At 44.5% G+C, this 10,579-nt stretch overlaps 1 protein-coding gene across 1 annotated transcript; it reads right to left on the reverse strand.

Annotated features, from left to right (window-relative positions):
* Positions 1 to 272: 272 nt before the first annotated feature.
* Positions 273 to 9,456, reverse strand: CCNA2 (cyclin A2). Its single transcript, XM_063135133.1, has 8 exons — positions 9,295 to 9,456; positions 8,084 to 8,333; positions 6,226 to 6,338; positions 4,534 to 4,757; positions 3,492 to 3,696; positions 2,393 to 2,506; positions 771 to 904; positions 273 to 601 (listed from the first exon to the last, which is right to left on the reverse strand). Exons 1-8 carry the CDS (start codon positions 9,454 to 9,456, stop codon positions 550 to 552), a joined length of 1,254 nt encoding a protein of 417 aa, XP_062991203.1. The 3' UTR covers positions 273 to 549.
* Between the last annotated feature and the right edge of the window lie 1,123 nt (positions 9,457 to 10,579).

Consider the following 10,579-nt stretch of genomic DNA (forward strand, 5'->3'; position numbering starts at 1 on the left):
CTATTTATGCAGTATTTGATAAGCTACTTTTAGCAGCATATACAAAGAGGCACTACTTTCAGCAACTGGAGCAGACATTAGTAGCTAGTTAAGATTCTCAGCTGATAGCAGGAAGTGTCACAGTAGCTTCACTTTTAAATAAGCACCAGCTGACATTTCAAAATATGCTGCTGAAACCTAATTATAACATGGAGTTTGCAGAGGGACTGAAGATTAGTATCCCACACATGCAGACTCCATTGAACTATCTTGATTTGTCATTTTGAGTCAGAATCCCGTTACACCACTCTTTTCGAACAGTGGCACTTGAGTGGTTGAGCTGCATGGTTTAAGTCTGTTTCAATAGAACTTTAAAAGGAGCTCTACCTAAGTACTTAGAACAAGATCGCATGTACAAAAGTTTATATTAAAACATTATAAAAGTAGAAAACTTCATAATTTTCTATGGTAATATACCAGAGTGATTGAAGTCTAAATAAAAATTTAAAACTGTACATTGGCTATTCTGGGTAATATACACCTTTGAGATGTCGAGTCTTAGTTTGATTGTTATGATAAGTTTAGTCTCTCTGGCGGGTCAATGAGCGATACTGCATTGTACCTGAAAAAGAAAGAAGTTACGTTAATTAAGACTTCTGCTCTTCCACACAGTCGTCACCTATATTTGTGCAGCAGTTACTCCAAAGAAATGCTAGTGAACCCAGTTTAGAAGCAGTAGTTTAGACTGCAAAACAATGCAAGACCAGCCAAGGTCGGAGTCAAATACTTACTTTACAGCCTTGTATTTCTCCCGTATAGACTGTTGTGTATGCTGTGCTGCTCTGTGGTACATCTTGTGGAGGTCCATGACACAAGGCTTAAGATTTTCCATCGTGTATCCCGTCACTTTAGCAAGAGAGTCGGTCTGCCAAGGAAACGTCAGGTGTTAACTCTGCCTTTTGGCATCGTTCATCAACTACATGAGGTTTTTATGCTTAGGAATTTGCTCCTATTTGTATGAAGGTTGTTCCTATCCCTAACTCTTGTTCCTTTAATAAAGCGTAGGGAAAGCTTTAAAAGCAGAGGCCATATGGCCATTATTCTGACCTTGTGTAGATTTAGCCTTACGGTAACTGCTGGCACATTTGATTGCTGGGTTAAGAAGCAGAAGAGACTGATATCAGCTTAATGTTCAGAACTTGTTTATTGCCTAGGGAGCCTTATGCTAGATGAACAGAAAAGCCATAACCCAGTGTGATAGAGCACATGCTTTGCATGCATAAGGTACCAGTTTCAATCCCTGGCATCTCCAGGTAGGGCTAGGAAAAATCCCTCCTGAAAGCCTGGAGAGCTGCTACCAGTCAGTCTTGACAATACTGGCTAGATGGACCAATGGTCTGACTCAACAGAAAGCAGCTTCCTGTGTTCCTAAGAGAATAGCATGCCTAACCTGGGTTTCCCTGTGAAGATTATCCTTTTCAAATCCCTTAAGCAGGAAATGGTGCCCCATGCTCATGTCAAAACACTAATGAAGCCAAGTAGGGAGGAAGAAGTTTGGGGCACAGAGCTTGTTTGTACAGGAAGTATGGAGAGGTATAGAGAAGAAATGGCACCCAGCTACCAAGTCTAGAATAGTGGTTGTGGCCCATGAACACTTCGGCTGCAAACCTTCAGTGAAAGATTTTTCCAAGTAACAACCATAAGGTTGGGCTGTTGATTTGTGAAAGTGACTTGGAAAATAGAAGCCTGTGAAAGTTACAAATCACTGAATTCTAGAAAAAGGATAGTTAAATTGCATACTGTATATGCCTCAAGGCAAGACAGGTGCTTGTCTTCTTCGGTAACAATTGTTAACTGTACTTAAATATTTTTCTTTTTTCTGTTAGTTGCCCTTTCTCCCTGAATTTCTCAGGTTATGTAAAATAGGCATTTCTTTCTGACATTTGCAATTTTCAAAAAGATTGGTGAAACCCTTTCAATCTTAGGATCGTTATAACAATCCGCCCCACTGATTTCCATTTAAACTTACAGAATCCTTATTTTATTGATCGCCTGTGCCTCCAATAATATTGCCCATCAATATTTATTTCCAGAGCAGTTTGTAAGGGGTAATACATAACAATCAGAGCAAAATAAGACATAGCAACGCATGTCTCACTAGGTTAGAAGGCCTGGGGAAATAGAGGGCCATCTGGTGACAAAAAAAGACATCTATGTAGGTGCCAAGGAAGCCTCCATGGAAGCATTTCCTACACAGGACACCACTGGGAAGGCCTCCCCAGTCGCCACTTGCCTCCTCTCAACTGGCATGGATACCCAGAAAAGGGCCTCCAAAGATGATCTCAGTGTACAGGCAAGCTAATCCGGGGGTAGACAGTCCTACCTTAATAGGGTCAAGGGATTTTATACATACCCACATTTTCCCAGAAATGGTATAGTTTGCTATATGAAATGCTGCAGCAGCAATTACTGATGGCAAGTATTTCAGGTATGTGTCAGCATCAATTAAACTCAGTTCTCCCAGGTACTGCAAGGGGAAAAAAAGCTTTTAAACTCCATTTCCAGTATCAAGATACCCTTATACATTTTCCAGTCAAGCCTTACAAAGCCAAGCCTTTTAATCAAGACCATTCCAGGTTTAAGAGTTTATCATGAAGTTCTAAGTAGGTCTTAGGGAGTTTATCCGGCATACTAGTTGAAAACCTTCCCCACCTCCTGCATTTTTGCCTTATGGAAGCCACAATTTCAAACACAGAAGCCATCTAGCCCACACGTAAGAGGTAGGATGGGCTCTGCTGCAAAGGGCAGTAGCTACAGCACTGTGCCCCCTCCTATGCTAAAAAGTACACGCACAGGAGAATAATGCAGGGGTGGGCAATTAATGGCCAGCAGGCTGCATGCAGCCCCCACAACACACACAATTTTTGCTTCCCCCACCCTGCAGAATTTGCCACAAAAGCAAAAAAGCAGCGCGTTTCCAAGCAACCGCAACGCTCCCTTCTGCTGTGGCAAATTCGGCAGCTGAGTGCAGCCTCTGGTGGGTTCTGGCCCACTGACCCCTAGACGCTGTCCATCCCTGGTCTAATGGGTACCGATGGCACAAGCGATTCAATCTGAAAGCATGCTAAGCCTCTCAGGCCGAAGAAAGAGCTGCATTCTCCTTGCAATGTTAAGAGAGCCGCTAAGTGCTACATCCCTGAAACAAAGTTCTTTGTTGAGGGGAACAAAATCACTCAGGAACTCCACACTAACTGCTTGAAAGGACCTCTGATTCTCAGAAGATCTCTTACTTCCACCCTTACTTGGAAGTAAGAGATCTTCCAAGTTCCTTACTTGGAAGTAAGAGATCTTCCAAGTGGCATTTACCACCACAGAAAACCACAAGAGCCATGTAAGTTTTTTAAAAAGAGAGAGAGAGAAACTTTATCTAACGTTAGGTTAACCATGGAAAGAAACCCTAAACCTGTTGCTGAATCTAGGGTTCTATTTCTCTAAAGCACTCCAGCACTTACCATTGCCAGGTTTTCCACTTGGGAACTAGCTGGCTGATGTAAGAAGTACTGAGTAAGGAACTGGTTTATTGTGGGAGCTGCCAGGTCAAATGACAGGACTTTCAGAACTAAGTGCTCCATCCTGAGGACTTGTTTCTTTGTGTAAGTGTCGTCTGTGATATAAACAAATTCTGCTACTTCAGGAGGGTAGATTTCTTCAAATTTCCTATAGCAGGAAGGAAAGCACCGTTGTATAACCCATTGTAACCAAGCCTCATCTCTCCCCACCTTTGTACAGTTTTATCAATACATGTATTAGATAAGCAAAGTTACCCGTAACATTCACTTTTATCCTACTTTTGTATTTTGTTACTTCCAAGCAGTTAAGTACAGTTACTAGCTTGGGGAAATCTTGAAAATAGGCTAGGACACATCAGTCCCTGGTGTGTTCTGGGTGCCCTAGTTCGTGTTTTAAAGCATCCAGAAAGTTTTTAAAAAGCATGAAGTTGCAATAACTTTTTAAAAGGTTTATAGATCTAAGTCTCTATAGCTGAGGTTTAATATTAGGAAGACACACTGTGTTTCTGCCAAAATAAAAGAGAACTCTAGCAAAGTATTGTATTGATGATACCTTATCCCAGTGAAATTAAGTCATATTAGTAGCTCAACGTTCCCGGAAAATTGGCACAATTACAATCAGTTCACTGTGTCATCTGATTAATTTGGTTCGATGCTGATCGTGTGTATCAAGGATATCACGTGTTTGATTATTGTGTTGTTTGTTGTGATTGGATGTTACATCCTTTTGTTATAAATGTAAAACTCAAATAAAAATATTTAAAAAAAAAGAAGAAAAAGGAAGACACACTGGATTCATGTTAAACAGAGGCAATGCTTAGATCTCAGCAATACCTACAGATAGTACATAGCTTGCCTAGGTACAACATTTCTTCCTGGCTTATGGAACTCTTGAATCGGACAACTTGGTTTTCATAAGACAGAACTTAATATTCCAGAGTAAACCAATACAATATAGAACACAGTGGACGCTCCATTTACTTACGATGCCAACAGCATGGCTGCAGTTCCCACAAGCTGAAGCTTCCCTCTTAGTACAGACATCGAAGAGAGAAATCTGTCAATGTAGTTTACAGCCAAGTGCAACGTTTCATTTTGCAGTTTGTATTCTTCGCCAACTTCCACTAACCAGTCCACAAGAATAGCACGCATGTTATTTGTAATATCAGGCTGCTTCTTCATGTAACCCACTTTGGGTTTGCATTTCACCTATTTTAAAAAAAAGGCACTTGGTAATTATGTCTTGCTGCTTTGAAAAGCCTCAAACCACTATGCAATAAGTTAATTCGATTTTGTGCTGGGAAGACTGCTGACAAGCTCTGCTACCCAACAGCAAGATAAACCAAAAAAAAAGTCAGCAAGTCTTTGCCTCAGTTTGTGCTCCAAGTCTAGATTTTGAATAAAGGCGTACCAAACTTTCAAATCAAGTTTATTTGCCCACAATTGGAGGGCAGCCATCTGTGTAGGCATACACCAAGCTGAATTGAGAGGGAGGGATCCTATTTTCGATATACTGGTTCAAAGCTCCTTTTTGATATAGGAAGAAACTGCATTGAGACGGCCCACAAGCTACTCAAGTCCTACTTCCAATTAGATGCAGCTTTACAAGGATTTGCTTTGAGGGTGGCCAAGAGAGCAAAGATAGATTTTATTTGCAGATTATCTGGTACCAGTACGCCCCAGCTTTGCTTTAGCACCTCTTCCTATAGTCATGATTAAGCCAGTTTCTTGTTGTTTGCTCAAAAATAACTCAAGCCAGCCTATTTTTGTGAGTGCAAGCCTCAACCTATCCCTCCTCACATCAAGTTGTGAGTCCCCATCCCAATGGTTAAGATGTTAAAAGAAGCTGCATAAGTTACTCAATGGCAGTTGTCCAACCTCTACCACCCACCAACTCTACACAGCATTAAAGGGTCATTGGCTTTTAAATACTCGAGGATATACAAGTGCAGCTGTGTTCCAAATACAGGTTACTGCAGTTGTTACTCACGCCACATAAGAGGCAGTTTGCAAAGTTGAATATACTGCGGCTTAGAATAGATGAAAGGCGTAGTAACAGAACTTACACACATCAGAATTGCACTGCATAGGTAATTTTAACAATCAACACTCAGTTAGCCTAGTATGATTTCACATACAATTTACAAGGGAGCCCGGCCATGAACGCGTCATACGTCATCATTCGTCCACAATTGAATAAGTTGTTTCCACAGCAATTTTCCTGGCCATTTAGCATAGTTATTTAGATCAAACGGGACAAGCTTAAACTCTGCACTACAAGCCCAAGTCTCCAAGGAGACAATAGATACATGCAACTCTCCCCTCCCCACCCCACCCCTATTGCCAATTCCACCAGTCTTGTTCAACTGACAAGTAGCTAGAAGATATAGGCCACTTTTTTTCCTTTTGTGTCCTAACAATTACATAGCTTTTATGCAGTAAGCCCTTAACTATGCCCTCTAGACATGGTGGGAACCAGATTATCATAATGAAAGTCCAAAGGGACAAGCAGTAAAGGGCAGTGGTCCAAAATACCTCCATCCTTCTTGGCTATACATTTGTAAGAGCCCTGAGGCTAAGCCATGTGCACAAACTTAGAGGGGTCCTGAGCCCATTTAGGTAGCAGTCTTCCCTCCCTCTCACTCTTCACCCAATCCCATGTATAAACTCTTCTTACCTCCATTTCCCTAAGATACTTATAGATGTCTTCAATGTAGTCTGGTACGTGATTAACATTGAATCTCTGTTCTACTTCTTGGACTATTGACATATCCATAATACTTGGGGATACTAAAATGCAAGATATAAGTAGATTAAAAGTGGCCTAAGAATCATTTTAATTAAACAGTTTTTCAGCCTTCCGAAGCCACATCTGCAAGGCAGACAAGGAATGGTACAAAACAACTGAAAGTTTCATTATTTCAATCCCAGTATTATCTTACTCATGTACCATGACCTCATAATACAACTTCCTACAATTTCGAGTAGGAATTTCTTCCAGTCATTCACTGAAAACCCTTAAGAGCAAGTACAAGCAAAACTCATTTTAAGCAGCCAAAGTAATCTTTGCTGGGGGTCCACCTCAAAGGCACTGCCCATCAGAACTACAGCAGTTTTTGAACTGTGGGATAGGACCCAGGAGTGGTCACAAGTCCAAGCAGCAATTGGAGAAGCTGCTCAGTTTCTGCCCTTCAGGTCAGTTAATAAGGCAGCTATGGTGGCCCATTTCCCCAGACTCCTCTGGCCCAAGCCTATAGAGCAGCTTTCTGCAGATGCATTCGACTGTAACTCCCATCATCCTTTGCCGGAATGGCCATTGGAAGGCTGCTATAAAGCCTGCTTCTGACTGACCACTCTCCCATCCCCTAGACATTCTAGGCAAGTCAGTGTTAACTTCCATCTCGGCATCAATCCCAATCAGTTTCATTCCCTCCCTCTCATCCGCCACATAGGATGAACCTGAAGTGTGCCCCCCTCCTCTAATTATAAACCCTTTTCTGCGAGTGTCACTCAGTTCCCTGCAGGAGCAGCTTGTGATCCAGAGTGGGCACATGATGGCCTTCACCTCTCAGAAACCACAAGGATATAGATATTGTTTAACTCCTGCCTGTTTTAAGGTGGATTCCAGCGACCAGAATTGGTGGGGCATTGGGTTAATGCAAATCAGGGCCAGCCTCTCTGGAGTTAGAGCCAGCCAAACCAGGGGACAAGAGAATGAAGGAGCAGCACTTTCAATTTTAATCCTTACTGCAAGCCACAAGTTTGCACAATTAACAACACAGTGCATGTAAGGATCCCCCCAACTGGAAAAGAGCCGTGTTGACTGAAGTCTGTATCTCAGAAAGAAAAGTAGTTTTGAAGTTGTACTCCCCTCCCCAGCCTCAAGGTATATTGGGACTCTGCTATAGTACCAGAACTGCTTCAATATCAACATGATCGAAATTGGTTTAGGAGTCAAGCTGCACATGGAGGGGTTTCAACTGAAATATATGGGCTTAATCTAAAGGTCAAGAAAGCCATTCAGTTCCAGAACAAGGTTCCAAACAAAACACTTTTTGGCCTGGCCCAGCCCAGCATAAGCTACAGGTCTTTTAAGGAGCCCATTATCTTGTATAATTTAAACAAACAGGAGCCAGGAATGCCTGATTCTTCAAAGTCAGAAGAGTGTTGGAAGTTCAACTTAGGTTTTTACCATATTTCGATTCTAAGACGCCATCGATTATAAGCCGCACACTAATTTCAGTACCACCAACAGAAAAAAAGCTTTGATTCTAAGAAATAATAAATGCAGCCACGATTCTAAGACACACCCCGTTTTTAGAGATGTTTATATGGGGAAAAAGTGTGTCTTAGAATCGAAGAAATACGGTAATTAAAAGGTATATGATCTTCTGCTACAGTTGAAATTGTCTAGCTTTGAAAAGGCTTTGGTAAATGTCACATGCAAACTCATTAAGCAGAGGCCCTAAATGCAACATCCAAGATGTTACTACTAGACAAGCCTATATTCCTCTAAGGGGGGATGTAACCCTCACCAGAGCTAAGATCCATTGGATTGTCTATAGGTGTCAGAGGTTTCCTGGTTCCCATTGAAACTACAGCAGTCTTCAAGCCTAGGGCCTCTTCGCTTGATGAAAACTTCTTGGATAGGTGCTTCTTCTGTCTTGTGCCATCAGGCTCATCCATATGGATGGTAAACGCAGGCTGCTTATTTGCCATTTTACCCACAGGGACAGCAACATAGTTTTCATCATTTGTACTCCAAGGTATTTGACTGAGAGAAGCCTGCAACAAGAGGAGTTTACAATCACAACCACACACTCAATACTTCCATTCATCCCAATGAGCACTGTTCTCTCCCATGCACCAAATTTCATTTTAAAAATAAATAGCAGTCATTTATTTATTTGTACTCTGCTTTTCCACACAACTGTCCCCAAAGCAGCTCACAAAACAACAAATAAATAGTAAGAAATATAATGTACCATGGAAAGTAGTGGCTAGTGCCAGTCTAGTACTGGTAGACCTAGTTCAGACCCAGCCCACCCCCCACTCCAGGAACATGCAGGCAAATCAATCTCTCAGCTAAGCCTACCTCACAGGGCTGTTTGGAGGACAAAATAAATCGTGGGGGAAGGCGTAAGGGAATAAAATACACCACGCCGAGCTCCTTGGAAGAAGGCTCCGGCAGTAGCGTTATAAATAAAGTTATGTGGGATTCGGCCCAGTAGTGTTGTAAATAGTTTCGTGGGGATCATCGTCGCGTCGTTAGGAAGGCCCGAGAGGAGTGAGAGTGGCGCGTTGCAAGTTGGCGCTCTTCCTGGGGCGAGCGCTGGGCGCCAAGCTCCCTTTTGTCCTCCTGGATCGCGCTAGCGCAGCCAAGCTTTCGCCAGCCCGGAGAACAGGCCTAATAAGTGTCCCCCACCACGCCCGGGACAAGCATTGCCTTCCCACTTCTACGGGAGCATGAAGGGGACCGAAAAGGCCCGAGGGCTGCGCTGGCGCAGCAGCCCCCTACCCTCCCCTCCCCCGGAGAGAAAGGGCGACCAGTCTTTGGGGAATGCGCCACGCGCAGAGAAGAAGGGTGGCGCGGAGGGAGGAGGAGATGAAGAAAGCGAGCTCTAAGATGGCGGATGCGGGGTTCGCGGACTTCGGGCACGAGTGGATCGAACCTCCTCCCGCGCCGAGGCAGGCGAGAGAAATGATCCGCACACGCGTCCCGTCCCGCCTGCCAGCGCCTCTGTACCTGCGGCTGAGCCGAGCAGCACTGGTTCGCCTGCAGCAGCCCCAGCGCCAGCCGGTGTCCCAGGGCGCCCGACAACTGGGGGGCGTCCTTCGGCCCCGGGGGCACATTCTCCTGGTTCTCCCGATCCGATGCTTCGGCGGCGGCTACGGAACCCGTCAGCATGATGGCGGTGCTGACGACGGGATCGGGAGACTCGAGCTGCACCTCTCTCCCGCAGCCGCTTCTGGCTCTTCGCGGCCCGCTCCGCTTTCGCCGTTCAAGTAGCCCGCGACGATTGAATCGGCCAATGGGAGAGCGGGCCTCGTGACGTCACCGCCTCCACGGGCACTTGCGAGGGTCGAAAAGCTCTGCAACGCGCGGGGCGGGGCTCGGGTTTCAAATAAGCTTTCGGGAAGGGGGCGGGGAGAAACGAAAAGGGGGGAGGGCGGCGGCGGCCGAGAGATCACGTGGGTTCGCGGGGAGCATTTCTGTCTCCCGCTCCCGGCAGAATCAGGCCCAGAAACTGTCATTGTTATCGCTGAAATTGCCACGGCCCAAGGGCAAATGAGGACAAACTAGAGATAAGCCAAGGAAGGTTCCTTAATTGAGCCTCAGGTTGAAAATGGCCTGGGGAAGACGCTTCCTTCGCCTTCCAAGAATTTAGAAAGTCGGAGAGAGAGGAAGCCGGACGGGCCTCGAAAGCATAGGGGCCTCAGTGAAAGGTAGCATCGCGCATTAGCTTAAGAGCAAACGAAGCAGGCCGTTCGATTCCATGCGCGCCTACTCGGACGTCTCATGGAGTTCAGTTGGATTCGCAGGCTTAGGGGAGTCTCCCGCTACAATTGGGCAGGCGTTGGGGCGCCTTGGCTCTAGAACAGCCCGCCTGGGCTGACACTGCTTGCCAACACCCCCATGTCTCTCTCTTTAAATTTTTGCTAGGGCAGCAGTGAAGGCTGAAGCCACCCTTTGCCTTCATTTCCTGGAAAACAACGAAATCTTGTAACTAATGCATTTAATCTGGCATAAACTTTTGTGGGCATTGTCCACTTCATCATATGCACGAAGTGTTAGCTTCAAATATGCATGGGTAGTGGTGGTGTAACTCTTGTTTAAAAGGGAATTGAAATGCAAAGTACAGTGATGAGTACCTTAACAGTAGTCATTCACAAGTTGTTGGGAAATAACAGACATTCTGTGAAAGGGTTCTTTGGTACAGTATTTTCTTTAAATATGTCATAGTACAATTCCCCTAAATTTAGCTTCTACCTAAGTGAACACTTGGGTAAGGAGAGTGTTTTGCCAAAGA

The sequence above is a fragment of the Elgaria multicarinata genome, chromosome 10 (assembly GCF_023053635.1).
Source record: "Elgaria multicarinata webbii isolate HBS135686 ecotype San Diego chromosome 10, rElgMul1.1.pri, whole genome shotgun sequence".
NCBI lineage: Eukaryota > Metazoa > Chordata > Lepidosauria > Squamata > Anguidae > Elgaria > Elgaria multicarinata.